The sequence below is a fragment of the Podarcis cretensis genome (assembly GCF_951804945.1).
Source record: "Podarcis cretensis genome assembly, chromosome: 1".
Classification (NCBI taxonomy): Eukaryota; Metazoa; Chordata; class Lepidosauria; order Squamata; family Lacertidae; genus Podarcis; species Podarcis cretensis.
Genome location: NC_137170.1, coordinates 99426462 through 99445806, shown reverse-complemented (window position 1 = coordinate 99445806; position 19345 = coordinate 99426462). Strand labels below are relative to the sequence as shown.

At 42.9% G+C, this 19345-nt stretch overlaps 1 protein-coding gene across 4 annotated transcripts in view; it reads left to right on the top strand.

Moving 5' to 3' along the window:
- Positions 1–509: 509 nt before the first annotated feature.
- Positions 510–19345, top strand: part of ZRANB3 (zinc finger RANBP2-type containing 3) — a 43173-nt gene continuing 24337 nt past the window's right edge. The window contains exons 1-6 of one of the 4 annotated variants that reach the window (XM_079993188.1): positions 510–632; positions 6419–6580; positions 12851–12869; positions 16260–16438; positions 17205–17436; positions 18376–18461. In XM_079993188.1, the coding sequence (XP_079849314.1) occupies positions 6426–6580; positions 12851–12869; positions 16260–16438; positions 17205–17436; positions 18376–18461 (671 nt within the window). In that variant the 5' untranslated portion in view covers positions 510–632; positions 6419–6425. The other 3 variants (XM_079993189.1, XM_079993187.1, XM_079993186.1) reach the window with 3 other exon arrangements.

Sequence of the window (19345 nt, the reverse complement as noted above, 5' to 3'; positions counted from 1 at the left end):
GGACGGCGGCTCTCAGGGTTCCAAGCCTTTCTGCAGAGCGCGGAGGGGGCGGAAAAGCGGGGGGGGGGGGAGAGATATTTATAATGGAACTGGGGCGGGGGGTGAGGGAGGGGGCGAACTTACCGCAATGGCGCGAGCCTTGACGAGCGGGCGGAGGGGAGGAGGAAGGGGATGAAGGCGACGGCAAGGCCGGCTCGCGAAGGGGGCTTCACACACGAGGGGGAATTAACCCCATCACCAGCCCCCAACAGCGACTCCGGCTCCTCCTGCTGCTGCCGCGGGTGCCATAGAGAACCGCCCTCTACGGGTCCCGCCAGCCAATCGCGGCGCCACATGCTGCTGACTGCCGCCCCGCCCAACCACTCAGCGCCTGGAGCACGCCTCCTCAGCCCCGGAGCTCTACGCTGAGTGGGCCAGAATTCTGCCCACGCAGGAAAAAACGCCCCGGTGAAGCGAATGCTAGCCAATGAGAGGCCGCGCCTTTAAAGCCGAGCGACGGCCGGAAGCCGGCCAATTGGAGACCGGAGTGCGGTTTAGAAAACCGGCAATGCGGAAGCCCCACCCTCGGAGGTGCCTGTGACCAGTGGCGTTGCCGCTTTGAGGTGACTGACGGCCCCGAGCGCTAGTTATAGGTAGGCTTTACGGTCTGTTCCGAAATGGCACCTGGCCTTAGTTCCCCTCTGTTGCGGCGTCTTGGACGTACATGCAGCCGGGGCAAGTCCTCTGGCTCAAACAGTAATTAATATTACGGAGGTGGATAGACCACAAATCCCAAGAAACGCTTCCAAATCGCCTTAGCTTCAATGAACGGGTCCATGAAGCGAGGCATTCTGGGACTTGTAGTACTTGATGCAGAAGCTTTGCTTAGATTCCGAAGGCGCCTCCTGACAGTCTGTTGCCTTAAAATCGAAAGGTCTCCTCCTTGCAGCACTATATATGTGGCCTTATATTTGTACCACTCGCATCATTACGTCCTCCACCCCAAGTTCTTCTGTCGCCGCGGTTAGCAGGCTCCTCCTCCAGTCACTGCATTGAGTCCTTAGGTAAAAGCAGCCTACGCATCTCCCGCCTGCCTCCATGGCGCGCTTGTCTGCCTGCCAAAAATTTCAGCGGCACTTTGCAACCTGCTTGCATTATATATTTCATTACTGCGATCTTACTGAATTCAGTGGGTCTTGTTACTAAGTAGGCATAGGATCGCCCTGCCTGTCTTAGCAACCCGAAAAAGCTACACCGGCTCCTTCTCCTCACCCCACCCCAAACAACCCTATCGCCTATCGCTGTTCTAGGTTCTTGTCTTCCGATGCAAATGCATCGTGTGTGTTTTTAAAACTGCTTTTTATTAAATCTTGGAGGCACAGGTATGTTGGCCGGTTACAGCAAAAAAACTAAAAGTAATGCCCTGTACAAAACATATTTGCTATTTCGTATTATTAGCCCACGAAAGCTTATGCTTCAGATAGATCTGTTGTTCAAGGTGCCAAAAAAAGTTTGCTGGGTGTGTGCTTTTTTCCTAAATTATTTTTTTCCAAGCAAATGTGTTTTATCTACTTCATTCTGCTGAAATCAACCTGACGTTTTCACAGCGTTTCACATCATGCATCCGTCATCGACCCAGCCATTCTTATTCCCGGCGGATCTCCGTTACAAACTCGACGTCGGAAGCGCCCACAAATAAACATCGCTTTTTACAGGCCACCTTTTAGGACCCGGAGGCTTTTATTATTACTCGCAACAACCGCTATCCAGGATTATAATCGCCCTTTGTAACCCCGAGTTTGTACTTGAAAGGGTGGCCAAACGTGCTTTACATCTTCGCCGTGACCTTTTAAAAGGCGTCGTTAGATTGCCATGCGGTTCTAACGCGCAGTTAATCCGGGGAATAACTATTTTAAGGCGCGACTGCAAATTCTTTAACCTGCATACGCATAATTATAAAACTGAGTTCAATGGGGCTTCATCCCAACCTAAAAGCTCCTCCCTTCATAACCCACCACCCTTCCTATCTATTAAGTTTCGTCTCTGCAGCTTCCTATACCCGCCGCCCTTACACAGGAACTTGTAAATCAGCCGCCCAAATTGTTTGTGATCTTCCATCGCTTCTCCTTGTTCCATGTGGCTTACACTGAAAAACGGTGCATTGATATTTGTGCTCATTGCTGTTCTGTTTCCTGGAAGAGGGGAAAGGGGGCTTGTTTGTATTCTCGTTGTTTGGCCATAATAGGGCTAGGGTGTGCGAATAAACACAAGTGCAGGGGAGGCCCGCCATTTTAATCTTTTTTTAAAAAGAAAAAAGAATCCATGCAGACAGGCACTTGCTAACGAAGTATCTCTGAGTCTACCGCGCGCTCGGCTTGAGGTCATTTCCGCTGCGTTTGAGCGCGAAAAAGTTGTTTGGCTGCTGCGGCAGGAGGAGGAGGAGTTGCTGCTGCTACGATTGCTGCACGGATGAAAGAGCGGGTCTCGGTGAGGAAGGCGCTTCGAGGTCTAGGAAGTGGAATAGTAATTTATAAGCAAGTTTCGTGTACTTGGGGCAGTGCAGTTTTCTTTAAACTAGTGAGACCTATTGACTAGGAGGCCGTCAAAAACGTGGGAGTAAAATACTGCATAGTTCTGCTTGCACCCGAGAGTGATTACTTGATGCAACGTAAACGATCTTTTGACGCGTCTGAATGGCATTCCTGAACTCCTAGACTGAAGTGGTTTGAAGGGTGGCAGAAAGGCAGCTATATCCACAGACACCCCTTCAATTCACTCTAGGACAGGTACCAGGTAAGGTGAAATGTGGACGGTATTCCTATGTATATCTGTTCAGAAGCAAACCCCATTTAGTTCCGTGGCATTTACCCCCAGGTAAGTGAACATGTCCTGCCAACCTAGCAGTTCGAAAACACGTCAAAATGCAAGTAGATAAATAGGTACTGCTCCGGCAGGAAGGTAAATGGCGTTTCCGTGCAGTGGCATAGCGTGGGTTGTCAGCACCCGGGGCAAGGCAAGTAATTTGCGCCCCCTAACCCGTGGATTTGCGCCCCCTAACCCGTGGATTTGCCCTAGCCCCAGAAGTTGCGCCCGGTGCGGCCGGCCCCCCCTGCACCCCCCACGCTACGCCACTGTTTCCGTGCACTGCTCTGGTTTGCCAGAAGCAGCTTAGTCATGCTGGCCACATGACCCAGAAGCTGTATGCCGGCTCCCTCGGCCTATAGAGCGAGATGAGTGCTGCAACCTCAGAGTCATCCACGACTGGATCTAATGGTCAGGGGTCCCTTTACCTTTAAGTGAACATCAGGTTATGTAGTCTCAGTTAGTTTAGGGACTGTGCAAAAATGACTTGGGTTTCCATAAAGGCCATAGGTATGAAGAAGCACTACCTAAATTTATTCTCTGTGTCTTTGCGATCCCAGTGCATGTTTTGATTAGATCTGGAGACACTACCAAATTACCGCTGGCTTCTTCATTTCCACAGAGAGCAGTTCTGCTTGAGATTTTTGCACCTAGCAGTAACCCAACCCCGTTAAGGCTGGAGTCTTTTGCATACTTACCATAACAAAAGTGGGGCTTACTTTCAAGTAATCGTACATATTTTTGTGCTGCCCATCTATGTAATGCCTCATTCATTCCATTTTGAGGTTGCTATAAAATGCAGCTTTTTCATCTTGCTCAGCAACATCCTTTTATCCCACTCCCCACCCACCACCATTCCTGGGTTTCCTTTGCTTAACATTTAATCAGAAGAGGCGTTTTACTGGGCTTACTACTTTGTGTCCCAATAAAAGTGGTGTTACTTTTTGTATTTACATCCGGCCTTTCCTCAAATAAGCTCCAGGTGGTATATGCTTACCTGGCCTCTCCCTCCACATTTTACACTCGGGAAACTGAAGTAGATTAGATTGGTCGTCTTCAGCAAAGGTTAGTGCCCATGGTCACTATTGAAATTTGCCTAATATCTCAGCGGCAAACTGGGCTTTCAAAGGTATGTTGCAAATACTTCTCGCACATCTACTACTCTTCCCAATGCTTCCTTTTAAGGATAGAAATGCCCATTTGACTGGAAAAACTCCAGTCTGGAACCCTGGAAAGTTGCTATTAGTCAGTGTTGACAGTACTGAGCTAGATGAATCGGTAATCTAACTTTGTATAAGACAGCTTTTTTCTGTTCCTAAGTTTTCTAGAGTCATGGGTGTGGGGAGGAGGGCAGATCTGCCCCCCTAAATCAAGCAAATCAATAAAAATACTTAACTGACCAATTGCATAACAAATAACTCAATTCTGCCCCCCTAACATAAAACCTGCTGCCCCCCAAAATAAAACCTGGCTATGATCATGTCTGCGGGAGTCAGTGGAAGACAAGATTGCCTGGCGTGCTCTGGTCCATGGGGTCACAAAGAGTCGGACACGACTAAACAACAACAACAACAATGATCATGTCTAGAGCTGAATCTGTAAAATGAACTCAGCAAGAAATTCAGATCCTGTCACAGACCATCCATGTGATGTTACAAGCACAGGTGGCACTGTAGTCTAAATCACTGAACCTCTTGGGCTTGCTGATTGGAAGATTGGTGGTTCGAACCCATGTGCCAGGATGAGCTCCTGCTGTTCTGTTCCAGCTTCTGCCAACCTAGCAGTTCAAAAGCATAGCAGTGCAAGTAGATAAATAGGTACCGCTGCAGTAGGAAGGTAAACGGCGTTTCTGTGCGCTCTGGCTTCCATCACAGTGTCCCATTGTGCTAGAAGCAGTTTAGTCATGCTGGCCTCAGGACCCGGAAAGCTGCCTGTGGACAAATGCCAACTCCTTCGGCCTAAAAAGCGAGATGAGCACTGCATCCCATAGTCGCCTTTGACTGGGCTTAACCGTCAAGGGGTCCTTTACCCTACTTTTACCCTTACCAACCCAATATAGCATTTCTGTGCATCAACTGCACAGCGAGCATTCATTGTTATATTGGAAGTGAAGCAATAGTGCTACCTGTCCTGAGGGTTTTTTCCTAAAGATTCTAGTACCTAGAGGGTGTCACTTCATCCCATAAATGCAGCTATTCATTAGGACACAGCACAATTGCATGTAAGAAGATTAATTATTATAGGTGATAAAAGTCAATGATCCAGGCTACTGTAATATAGTTCATAGTTGTACCTCAGTTGTGATTCTGGTTCTTTTGTGCTACTTCCAGTGCCCTGTAACAGCTAAGACAATAATGCCCAGTTTTCTTTAACAATTTATTTAACCAAAATTATACCCCACTTGGGGACGCAGGTGGCGCTGTGGGTTAAAGCCTCAGTGCCTAGGACTTGCCGATCGAAAGGTCGGCGGTTTGAATCCCTGCAGCGGGGTGCGCTCCCGCTGCTCGGTCCCAGCGCCTGCCAACCTAGCAGTTCGAAAGCACCTCCGGGTGCAAGTAGATAAATAGGGACCGCTTACCAGCGGGAAGGTAAACGGCGTTTCCGTGTGCGGCTCTGGCTCGCCAGAGCAGCGATGTCACGCTGGCCACGTGACCCGGAAGTGTCTCCGGACAGCGCTGGCCCCTGGCCTCTTGAGTGAGATGGGCGCACAACCCCAGAGTCTGTCAAGACTGGCCCGTATGGGCAGGGGTACCTTTACCTTTACCTTTATACCCCACTTGATTGTAGTAAAATCTGCGTGTGACAGGATTGCTGTTGTACAGTGAGAGTGGGGATTAATACCCATCCAAAATGGCTATTGATGGAGTGTGCCTTCTTTAACTTTGCATGATTTGGTTTTTTTCTGGCCTTGTTTTTTCCTAATCAGCCTTTGCTGAGGGCAGGTAAACCACTGCATTAGGTGTGGCTGGATCACTCGGTTACTCCAGGTGCAAAGGACCTGCCTTCCTGTAGAGGAGGCTGCTGTCGCTTTTCCACTTGTGTTTTAGGCTTGCCACCTTCCAGTCAGTGAGCGATACAAAAAGAGGGTGGAGGAGTAGGCTCTTCTGAGGATAAAAACCACTTTAGCCTAAGTTAAAATCACATAATCATTCCAGTGTCGTTAAAAAAATATTATTATTGAGTTGTATTCAGTGAAGCACTTGTGCAGTGATGCCTCAAAAGGGGAATTTTGTCTACTGTGCTCTGAAATTTCATTAATGTTATTAAGTTTCACAGCACTTTGTGTGCCAACTATACACAAAGGGCATAGGACTCTCCTATCACCTGAACTGCACTTTTAAGTTGAATTCAAAGTACTCCAGTGATCAATTTAACATGCTTATGTGTACAAATAAACCCACGTACACATTTAACAATGTTTTAATAAAACAGCTTATAAACCAGAGTCCTTGAACTGCAACCATATCCATTTTGATACTATTTATGAAGTAAATGTGTTCAAATATGACCTATTTTGATAAGTGCTGGAGAATACTGAGTGTGGCATTTTGAAATCAGATCTCTTATTTTTTGTCAGGTGGAACATGGCAGTGGTCATCCAAGAGACTTGTACACGTAAAACTTCTGGTTCAACTTCCGATGTCAGTGAAAGACTGTCTTACCTACCTGAAAACTTAAAAGACAAACTGCTTTCATTTCAGAAGAAAGGAATTGTGTTTGCACTGGAAAGAGGTGGCAGGTAAAACTATCTTAAACATGGATCTGTCAGTCCCTTTTAGGAGTGGGGAAACTAACCAAAGTAGTTACAATGGCTCCAATATATTTTCTGAATGTTATACTGAATTTCTAGACCTGAATCATTAAGTAGTTGAAGCTGAACCCAAAAGCTTATAGTATTCTTCAAGTATTTAGAATAGGAATTACTTGTGCATGTAGGGGAGGAAAAAGAATCAGGAGGTGCAGGGAATTAGGACAACACAAATCTTTATGACTGGGTGCCAATTGCATTTATAAGCAAATGTAAAATGATTTTTTTATCTATAGGATGAAGAGTAGGAAAAGGTAACATAATGACTATTCAAGACAATCATCAATCTAGCTAAATTGCTTTGTACATGTTACAGACTACCCTTGAACATAGCCACCTGGAATGTCAGAGAGAAGCTGCCCCTTGGCCTCTTCCCCAAATGCACCTGTCTTCTGTTAAAGGGTTTTCCAGCATGCACCCACCCCCTACACACATGCTTGCAGCTTGAAATGTGCTGTCTAGGAAATGTTTGGCCACTTGATTATCAGTTGGCTGGCATTTTCCCCCAGCTATAAGTTAATTTGCTTTTCACTGGTTAACATGTAAGGGTTAGTGTTTTGTTTAGAATCGGCTTGAGCTGGACTACAACTCCCATCATCCCTGACCACTGGTCCTCCTAGCTATGGAGGGTGTGAGTTGTAGTCCAACAACATCGGAGGACCCAAGATTGAGAAAGGCTGCTCTAAAGGCTCAATAGTCTTTTTTACCATTCAACACTTTTGCCTCCTGATGGAAGTTTGACACAGCCTTTTTGTGAATGGAAAAGTACTTCACATAATTGTCAACGTGATGCCACTCATTGGGACCATTTTAACTTAACATTCCATGCACAAGTCATCTGAGGCTCTATTTTTGGTGAAGTACCCTAATTCTTGCAAGACAAGTCATCTTTGTTACAGATACAGGACCGCACAGTTGTGTTTAATGATATACACATTTTTTAAACGCACCAGGCGCACATTCCTTAAATAACCCCTATATGAGAGAGATGTTAATGCTAAAGTCTTGGCTTGTGAGTAGGATGCAAATTATATTCTAGAGTGTTACATAAAACTGATTCACATGAGTGGGTGAAAATCTGGAACTCCAAACTGAGAGGAAACAGCACTCTTCCTCAATACAGTCTGTTCTGTTAGTGTGAGTCCTGTTCGTAAAAGGAAGCAGGGGACTCTTTGGTACTAAAGCCAGTTTGCTTTTGTTATTTATCCTTTTGTTTTTCGAAAACATAAGAAAAGCCTGCTAGATCAGACCAGGTGCCCATGTAGTTTAGCATCCTGTTCTTACAGTTGCCAACCACATGCCTATGGGAAGCCCACGAGCAGCACCAGAGTGCAGCAACACTTTCTCCCCCTGTGGTTTCCAGCAACTGGTATTCAGAAATATGTGGAGCTAGAACATAGGCATCAGAGTTATTAGCTGTTGATACCTTTATCTTCCATGGATGTATCTAATCCTCTTTCAAAGCCATTCACTGCCTCTCATGTGAGCAAAATCCATAGTTAAATTACTCACTTCATGACAATTTACCGTATTTTTTGCTCTATAAGACTCACTTTTTCCCTCCTAAAAAGTAAGGTGAAATGTGTGTGCGTCTTATGGAGTGAATGTAGGCTGCGCAGCTATCACAGAAGCCAGAACAGCAAGAGGGATTGCTGCTTTCACTGCACAGTGATCCCTCTTGCTGTTCTGGCTTCTGATATTCAGAGTATTTTTTTTTTCTTGTTTTCCTCCTCCAAAAACTAGGTGCGTCTTGTGGTCTAGTGCGTCTTATAGAGTGAAAAATACCGTACTTTCTTTCGCTTGTCCTGAATCTTCCAGGATTCAGCTGCATCGGATGTCCGTGAGTTCTAGTGTTATAGAGAGGGGAAAAAATACTGTATTCTCTGCCCTCTTTCTCAATACTGTGCATAATTTCATGTTACCTCTTAGGTTTTCCCTAAACCAAAAAGCCCCAAATCTTGTAACCTTTCCTTCATAGGGCAGGTGCTTCATTCCCTTTATCATTTTGGTTGCCCTTTTTCTGAATCCTTTTCAACCCTACAAAACTCTTTTTGGGAGGAGGCAACCCAAACTGTTCACTGTCCCAACTGCAGCCACTCTGTAGGTTTGTTATAATGGCATTATATCAGCAGTTTTATTTTCACTTCTTTTCTTAATGATCCCTACCATGGGATTTGCATTTTTCACAGCTGCCAGCCACTGGGTTGACATCTTTATCAAGCTGTCCACTTCAACCCCAAAGTCTCGTTCCTGGTCGGCCACCCATGAGCATATTTGTGAAATTAGGAGTTTTTGTCCAACCTGCATCAGTTTACACTTGTTTATTTTGAATTGTGCTTCCCATTTTACTGCCCATTCACTCAGTTTGGAGAGCTCCTTCTGGAGCTCTTTGCAGTCCTGGTTTTAGCCACCCTGAACAATTGCGTATCAGTTTGGATAGGCTGTTGGGGGGCTGCTGTGGGGAAATAAGATTCTGCCAACCCCATTATGCACACACAACTCTACAGTCTATCCAGTGCCTTTCCTGTCACTGCTCAGCTTTGTGGCCAAGTGGAGTCTTGAACCAGGGTTTCCCCTTGAAAGTCTCAACACCCAAACTTTCTTACTACATTTCCTGTGTTTCCTTTTACTCATTGCAATGCTGATAGTGTCAGTGCCACAGATGAGTAGTTCTGCCATATTGTAGGTGCACTTTCAGTCTATTTCTGGACTAAAGCAACTTTCACCTTCTCCAAGGAGATTTTTGTGTGCCCCTCTCTGCCTTTGGTCTTATTTTACAACTGCTTATACTGTACAGTATTACTTGTTTCAAAGCGCCTAAATCAACTAGGCACTATATATAAAGCAAACTAAAATTCACTAGCTTGCCCTTAGGCTTACATTTTAAGCAAGATGAGAGATGGAAGGAAAATGGTGGTAAATAGTTAAAATGATATTGAATAAATATTAAAATTAAATGACTTTTCACAGCGATGCTAAGTAGCATAATTCCCTTTATTTTATTTTTCAAAGCGTAGTAGTAGTAGTAACATTCCTATCCTGCCCATTCACTATGAAACCCTGTGGGATGGGGAGCCTATGGCTCTCCAGATGTTGCTGGACTCAAATTCCCATCTGCCACAGCCAGCATGGCCAATGATCAGGGGGGATGGGAGTTGTAGTCCAATGACATGTGGAGGGCCAAAGCTTCCTCATCGTTGGGTTAGGCTGAGCCCAAATCATTTTGTGAGCTTCATGACTGAGTGGGGATTTATAACCTTTCTATTTTAGATAGCTTACTGTAAACTAAAATAACATATATTATTTTAGTGTGGGATGGGGGAACAATTGCTTTCCCTGCCTTTACCTTGGAGTTCAGAAAGGACAAGTATCTAATTGACTGCTGTTAGGTTACAAGAGGTGTTCGTATATTTTTACACTTATGGGTGAAATCAGCTTGGGATCAGGATAGCATCTAGGGTGTTTTATTTTTATTACTTAGTCTCCAGGTAAACTATTGGCCATGGTGTTCTCTTAGCAGTTGCATTCAAGAGGGGAAGAATCTAGGACACCGAGTATTATTCTTACTCTCTTTATGACATATTTTGTCCTTGTGAGCTGAGTTTAGAGCCTGAAATGGAATGGAATGCCTTATCCCCCTCAAATTAGCGTTCTTGGATATAGCTGTCATATAGCTGTCGTGAGCAGATGGTATGTGAATGATCTAGTCTCAATTGGGTAACTACCAGTTAAAAGGAAATGACTAATTGAACTTCAAAGAACAAGTTGTCCTGCTCGCTGCAGTCAAAATATGTGACAGAAATCAGATTTGTGCCTCAAATTTTTTATCTGAAGATTGCTTCGGAAGTACATAACCTTTCTGTTGGCGTAGGCAGCGTGCTATAATTTCATTAACTCAGGAAGCAGTGAGGAAAAGCATATAACTAACAGGGCTTGGGGTGCGTGACTCTGGATTTTCTTATTAGGATAAGGAATATGATTTTGAATTGCTGTATCTTAACCATAGGGAGATTTCTTTTTGTGGCCTACGTAATCGCTTCATTCTGCCCACAGTGGCAGATGGAATAGTTAAGTAGACATGATACTATCAAGTATGTGATAATTAGATGTTTCTCTATAAAGAATGTGGTGGTTTTCTTTTTAGATGTCACTATCACGGCACGGGGACACCAGCTTTTTAAAAGCAGTATCTAATGGGCTAAATATGTTATTGTACTTATAAGCAGATCTACCTCCCTGCTGGTTTTCTGGAGCCTGACCGAAACCTCAGTGTTTAGGTTCTTTTTAGAAACCCTAAAGAGATGTAGGTGGGTGTTTGGAAGCTGTGATTATTTTTTGTTAAATTGCTGCTGGTTTTCTATGCTTTACGCTGTTGTAAGCCATGTTGACTACAGTGGTACCTCAGGTTACATACGCTTCAGGTTACAGACTTCGCTAACCCAGAAATAGTACCTTGGGTTAAGAACTTTGCTTCAGGATGAGAACAGAAATGCTCCGGCGGTGCGGCAGTAGCGGGAGGCCCCATTAGCTAAAGTGGTGCTTCAGGTTAAGAACAGTTTCAGGCTAAGAACAGACCTCCGGAACGAATTACCGTATTTTTCGCTCTATAACACGCACCTGACCATAACACGCACGTAGTTTTTAGAGGAGGAAAATCCGTAGGCATGCCACCCGTAGGCATTTCCTCCATAACACGCACAGACATTTCCCCTTACTTTCTAGGAGGAAAAAAGTAAGTGTTATGGTGCAAAAAATACGGTAAGTACTCAACCCGAGGTACCACTGTATTTTCTACAAAAAGATGGGATGTAAACGTTTCAATTTATTACTTTATTAACATTTATTAACAACAATAGCACCGCTCTCTGGGCACCTTAAAGTACCGGGAAAAAATTTAAAATATTTCAACCAGCCACAAATAAATAAAATTGCATATTTAAACAGAATGCAATAGATTTTTAAAAATAAGAGATTTCGAAAGGTCACAGACACCACAAAGAAGCAGCTGGGCAAGCTTCTCTGGAGGTAGAATTCCACAACCAGGGTGCTACCACCTCTCCCCTAGAAGCCAACTGATATGCCTCAAATGGCAGCGGCACTCAGAAAAGGGCATTTGAAGATGTTTTCAGGCTCCAGGTGGTTAGATATCAAAGGAGGGGTACTTTGAGTTAACCTAGTACAAGGCTTTAAATGTCAAAACCAGCATTTCTGTTGGGCCTGGAAACAAGCAAGCAACCAGCACAGATCATGAAACAGTGGCATACTGTGTAAAAATCATCCAGCTGCAGTGAACTAGCTAGCAGACTTATCCTGGATTTGCTGAAGTTTCCAAACCATGTTTGAGGGCAAACTCACATCCAACGCATTGGAATAATGCAGCGATGTGAATAAGTGGTTGTTATGTGAATCCTTGGTACATATATCATTTGTGGAGTTTATTTAAATACCTTTACATCACAACAGCTGCACAACTCTTAAGCACCCCAGCTGTCTGATCTGACAAAAAGGTAAAGGTAAAGGGTTTGTTATCAACAAACCAATTCCGACACTTCTCTCCAAATTTCTGCCCAATAACATCTAGTAGCCTCATGCATGTTGCACAGAGCAAAGTTGAAGGACCCATAAGAGAAGTCTTGGTGGTTGTTTTTTTAAGTGATGAATAATCACCCTGTACCACTCTCTGGATTTTCATGCAAAGAGTGAGCATACACCACCTCAATTTCACGGTATCTCAGACTAAAGTTAAATTTGCACTTCCCAAACCACCTTGAAGAAAAGCATTATTGTCCGCAAGCTAGGAAATAAATGCATCATCCCCACAGGCAAAGTTTACGCCTTGTATTCTCTCAAAGCAGTCTGCGTTTTCTTGGCCCAACAGTTTTACAAAGCAGCATTAGTGAGACTTTCCCCCTTCTTTTCTCCCAACAGGCCCCCTTGCCATATCGGAAAAGACCAGGTGGTTTTCCCTGCAGCATAGTTATGGCTGGGACCTATTTGCTGTTCAAGAGTTTAAAGCCCGTGGAATTACTTGCATTACTTAGATCCTGGTCAATATTAGCATTAAACAGTGTTGAAGAGAAATTGTTGGGAGTTTTATATCTTGGAAAACAAATATGTGTTAGCAAACTGTATAGAATGCATGCTTTATTCAGTTAAAGTTCTGGGTTACCTTCTAATTTTTATTTTTATTTTCACCTCTAGGTGTATGATTGCAGATGAGGTAAGTGGCTCTTTAGCCATTCAGTCTATTCTGTAACTGCTTACTTTGGATTAAACTAGTGCGCAACTGTGCATATCTTTTTTCTATAACCTATTTAGATATTTGTAAATCTCTTTCAAATGATTCATGGGGAGCAATTCGTAAATAATAAAATAATGTGTACTTAAAAGATTAATTAAAAGGATAATTTCCCCATACAGATACTTGGTGCAAATGTAAACTTTAAAGTAGTGACAATCAAAATGGGACTTAGTAATCAACTTATTTAAAATGTGGAACAATGAAGTCAACCTCAAGTAATATGTTTTCATAGACTGAAGTGCCTCTCAGTTTTGCTGAGAGGTGAATTTGATATTCAGCGAATATTTTTCAGCGAGTTAGATGTAGAAAAGTGTAGCTAAACACTGCTTACACAATGTGACCTGTTCATCACTCACTCCATCCTCTTGCCCCCACCCCCAGTCCTTGGGAAAGTGCCTGTAACAGCCAGGAATGGAGTGTGAGGGCATCAGCTATAATGGGAGAGGTGAACTGGGCTGCCTTACGAAAGGGAACTCCAAATCTTAGCCTATGCCATGCTATCTAAATAGCCATAATGCTAGCATTATCGTTCTTCAAACTGTGTGTATGTGTGAAAGAAAGATTTCTTAGTAAGTAACTTTAGAACTGAGTTGGGACAAACAATAACCTTATCTCCTGATTTTAATTACCGGTGTTCGTTGTTAGTTCAAGGTAACTGCCCCTTTAATTGAAAACTCCAACTGAATGGCGAAATGCTCATGAATTTATTCATTTTCAGTCAATTACCACCTTCACGATTACGTTACTTTTTAATTTGAGAGAAGCAAGTGTCTCAGTGTGAAGAAGCAACATAACAAAGGGTAGCTATTTAAGACTACAGTCATAAGCACATTTCAGGAAAGTAAGTTTCCTTAAAGTCAGTGGGTTATATTTGTAAGGCAGGCTGCAATCTTCTGCATACTTAAAAGGTAAAGGTACCCCTGCCCATACAGGCCAGTCTTGACAGACTCTGGGGTTGTGCGCCCATCTCACTTAAGAGGCCAGGGGCCAGCGCTGTCCGGAGACACTTCCGGGTCACGTGGCCAGCGTGACATCGCTGCTCTGGCGAGCCAGAGCCGCACACGGAAACGCCGTTTACCTTCCCGCTGGTAAGCGGTCCCTATTTATCTACTTGCACCCAGAGGTGCTTTCGAACTGCTAGGTTGGCAGGCGCTGGGACCGAGCAGCGGGAGCGCACCCCGCCGCAGGGATTCGAACCGCCGACCTTTCAATAGGCAAGCCCTAGGCGCTGAGGCTTTAACCCACAGCGCCACCTGCGTCCTGGTATACTTACCTGGACACAATGTCTGCATACTTACCTGGACACAATGGAAACAAAATAAAAAAATTCCTTCCAGTAGCACCTTAAAGACCAACTAAGTTACTTCTTGGTATGAGCTTTCGTGTGCATGCACACATCTTCAGATACACTGAAACAGAAGTCACCAGACCCTTCTATATAGTGAGAAGGTGGATCTATATAGTGATTTCAGTGTATCTGAAGAAGTGTGCATGCACACGAAAGCTCATACCAAGAACTAACTTAGTTGGTCTTTAAGGTGCTACTGGAAGGAATTTTTTTATTTTTTTATTTTTATTTTGTTTTGACTATGGCAGACCAACACGGCTACCTATCTGTAACTGGAACAATGGAAACAGACATAGAATGGGGCTATCTTCAGTATATTAATACTCAAAACGTACAAGTTTATTCTTGTATGTGTTATGAAGAAATGATGATAAATTCACATAAACAAGTGTTGAGTGGAACCCGAAGATAATGTGCTGGTTGCTGCTGAAACATTATCTGTATACGAATATAATGCAATTTACTATTTGGTGGAATGAATTCCAAAACTGCAACTCTTTACTCAAATTGTCCTTTGGATTTCAAAGACAGAATTTTTAATGATGGAATTTATAAGATGAAGATGAAGTCAGATTAACTTTAAACTAGCTTGTACACTTAAGATTTCCCTAGATGGTAAGGGTAGACAGCCCACCGAATCAGGAGAGATTTATTTATTTAATGTACTTCTTAACTGCCCTTCATCGTACAAACGTGAATAAAAACTAGTTCATATGCAACAAATAGAGATACAGTTGTACCTTGGCTCCCAAACGCCTTGGGAGTCTAACATTTTGGCTCCCGAACAAACCCAAACTGGAAGTGAGTGTTCCAGTTTTTGAACATTTTTTGGAAGCCAAATGTCTGACGGGGCTTCCATGGCTTCCAATTGGCTACAGGAGCTTCCTGCAACCAATCAGAAGCCATGCTTTGGAAGTCAAACATTTCAGAATTTGAACGTTTCAGATATCGAACGGAATTCCGGAACGGATTCTGTTCGACTTCCAAGGTATTACTGGACAGTTTTAAAACAAAGTTTTTTAAAAAAAGACAAGAGCTAATGCTGCAAAATCTAAAAAGCAGAGTAGGGCAAACAAAATCATCTGTGATCTAAAATACCTGGGCAATCTGGAAAGTCATAACCTGACAGGAAAGCTTATGTTGGCCTCACCTGGTATGTTTCCTCAGGAAAGTAGCATGAGAAACTGCCTTATACCAAGTCAGACCAATGGTCCATTTAGTTCAGTATTGTCTATATACTAACTGATAGCTGCTCTCCAGGGTTTCTGGCATGGGACACCCCAGTCCTAACTGAAGATGCCAGGGATTGAAACTGCAACCTTCTGAATGCAAAGCAGATGCTCTACTGCTGTGCCATGGCCCTTTCTCTTGGCATGCTAAAGGCAGGGTGCCACCACAGAAAAGGCCCTCTCCTTTGTGGAAACATGTTTTCCTTTACTAAAGAGTGTGTCTGCAGATCTTAGGGCAGAAGATCTTAAGACATAAGCAAGCTGGTATGGGAATAAGAATTTTATTTCCACATCCAAGGGACCATGGTTATTCTGTGGGTTCAATGTAAAAAATCGTGTGAATTCAAAATGATGTGTTTTAGTTCTTCCTGATCCATGAAAAAATAAGTATATGAGTATTGGAGGGAGAGTGTTGTATGTCTGTTGCGAGGGAGAATGAGGTATATTTTGTAGGTTTATATATCTGTGGATATGTGAGTATGGGGGCTTTATGTCTACCCATCTCCTTCTAATGTCCTTAACTGAGCAGGTGTTGGAAGTGATTATCTTAGTCTCCTCAAAATGCACTTAAGTTGAGTAATACATTTTGGAGGTTCTAAGGTGGCTGCCATCTGCAAATGAAAAGTGTAAACAGCTGGTAGGACTTTTTCTAGGTAAACCACTGATAAGGATGTTCCCTGCTTTCATACAATTAAGCTTTTCTTCTTTTTATTTCAATTTGTTGTGACTTAGATGGGCTTGGGGAAGACGATTCAAGCAATAGCTATAACTTACTACTACAAACATGAATGGCCTTTGTTAATAGTGGTACCCTCCTCTCTGAGGTACCCTTGGGTTGATGAGATGGAGAAATGGATCCCAGAACTTTCTCCAGAGAATATCGTCATTATTCAGAATAAAACTGACACCTGGTAAGTGGCATGCTATCAGTCGCATTGCTTTGCCATCCAAACAGTAGCTCTGAAGCACTTAAAATGGTGTGGTCTTTTTGCTATACTTACAAATCTACTTCCATTGTTAAGAGCGTGCTGGTCTGGTTTGGACATCTCACTAAGCCATGATTTAGTCCAACGTGCAGAAGTGTAATGAACCTGAGCAAGCCCTCCTGCCCATTTCTGGCATACTTGGAAGGAGAACTTTAGCAGCCTTTTGTTTTGCTTCCACTGAATCTTGGCTTGTTGCTCACACACCAGGCATTGTGGTTTAGTTTCAAAGCAAATCAACTTCAAACCATGCATTCTGAAGCTGCCTTGTTAAACTAGTCATTGTGTGATGTGTGAACACAACTTCTGTGTGTTTGAATATCCATAAGCACTGCTTTACTTCCTTTACTTGTGACAGCTTTTGGTTCGGTATCTACTATTATCCTCTATATTATGAGTGAAGTATCTCAACTTTCTCTGATGTTTCTTTTTCTGTATTAATTAATATAAATAAAATACTTTCAAAAGCTCAAACACTTTTGAAAGCAAAACACGTCGGGGTTAGTTGAAGTACAAAACAAGAGCTGTATTAAATTCTATTGCATATTTTGCCAGTCTTCTTTTGGCAACCTAAAACTTCTGTGCTGTATCCAGCAGAGTAAACATAAACTAGATAAATATAAATTAACAGAATTTAGCTAGTTTGCCATTTATAACTTGATGAATGTATGTTTTGCTCTCTCCTTTTTCCTAGGAGAATACCTACGAGCAAAGTCACTGTTCTGGGTTATGGCTTGCTAACTTCAGATGCAAAGACTTTAACAGAAGCTCTGTACAAACAGAATTTCAAAGTGGTGGTAGTTGATGAATCACACTACATGAAATCCAGAAATGCATCTCGTAGCAACATTTTGTTACCTATTGTACAGAACGCCACTCGGGCCATTCTCCTCACTGGAACTCCTGCGTTGGGAAGACCTGAAGAGGTTCTGAATATCACTATGTGATGCCTGGTTCACATATCACAGCCAAGCCATGCTGGTCCACTGGGAATATACTTTGAGCGTGTGTCTTTTCTTTGCACTGGGTTCCTTATCTCACTTTATGGTAACCCTAAGTTGCCATGATGTCTGCTTTCCAATTATATGGTTTGCAGCATCCATAGTTAGTCTGATTAGGATGACTCGGCAAACTGTAGGGGCCACAAACCAAACCAGGAAGAGGGGACAAGAAATTGGAAAAAAAGGAAGAGGAGGTAACACAGGCATCCAAAGCACATTCCTGACTTGCTATGACATCTGAACTGGGCATAAAAGTGAAATAATTTTATTTATTTTATTTAACATTATATATATGTAGAGAGAGAGAGAGCACTTAATCATCAAAACCTCTAAGCAGTTTACAAAATGGTATAAAGTATGCATTATAAATACAAATAAAATATACATAGTTTCTTCCTTTATAATGTACAGTGTAATTCAGATTATTCTATAGTTTAATACATTTTTTGTACTGCTTACCATAAGGATTATGCAGAGCACATTTTTGGAACTATGGGTATGATACACTTGGGCTGGAGTAGATGAGCATAATTCCCTCTCAGTAGAGAAATGGTGGAATATTGCTGTGGTAGAAAGCATTTAAGACTACATAAGCAGTAAGGTGATACAACAAGACGCCATTTTATTGAATTTGAAAAAACCAACTATTTGGTATAAGCTGTTAGGCAATTCCTAGACTATGCAGCTGTAGCCAGGGCAAGGCATCTAATTTTGTGCTGGTGATGTCAGAGGGGCTACTTGGAAGTTGCCCATGACTGTGATGCAATTTTCGGAATGGTGCTGGTTATGCACATAGAAGCAGAATGAGTGTCTTTCAGATTTTGAGAAAATCTTAATAAAGTCCACTTACGATGGTTTTTACAGCTTTTCATGCAACTTGAAGCGATTTGCCCACGAAAATTTGGCACTTGGACTGAATATGCAAAAAAGTATTGCAACGCGCATGTCAGGTACTAGTATTTCATCACCTTTTACTTCCCTATTGATGTTTGTTTTCCCCCTCTTGATCATTTTACTGATTTAATTGCTTGGGATTGTGATGGACAACCTTTTTCTGTAGAGGCTCTAAATCTTCAAGAAGTAAGCTTTCAGGGACTATGTAACTGTGGTTGATTGGGCAAACCGCTTTTCTCTCCTTCTGCCTCTCCCCCTTTCCTCGTCTTCTCCCCTTTCTAACTGCAAGAAATTGGGCTGAGCTGTGGTTTAAGATTTCATGTCTGTGTTCTATATTTATTCTTCATGGGCTGGATTCAACTAAGCCATTGTGTGAGCAGAAGCCAGTGAAAGGACTCTCACTAGTGCATCAGTGTTCCCCACCACCACCACACGGCCCCTGAACTTCCCCCAAATCCATTCTGAAACCAGAACAGTAGGTGGAGGGGAGGAGAAGAAAGATAGTTCCATCTGGCAAGCAAAAATCTTTGTGTCTCCTTAGCACTACTTTGAATACTATCCCAAGGTTTTATTTATGAACTGTCCAGATGGCTTGTTGTTAATGGGTGGTGCAGTAATCTTACAAGTAAGGGGAATTATTATTATTATTATTATTATTTATTTATTTATTTATTTATTTATTTATTTGTTTGTACCCCGCCCATCTGGCTGGGTCTCCCAGCCACTCTGGGCGGCTTCCACAGAAACCAAAAATACAGTAAAATCACACATTAAAAACTTCCCTGAACAGGGAAGTAATAGCTCACCATTTTCTGGGTTAGGATGCATTATAAGCTCAAGTTTTTTTTTTTTTGCATGCACACCAAATCTTTCCCCATGTTTCTTCATGCTGAGTCTCACATTGGGGGGTCCCCTTGTGAGGCTGTTTAAGGTGCTGGTT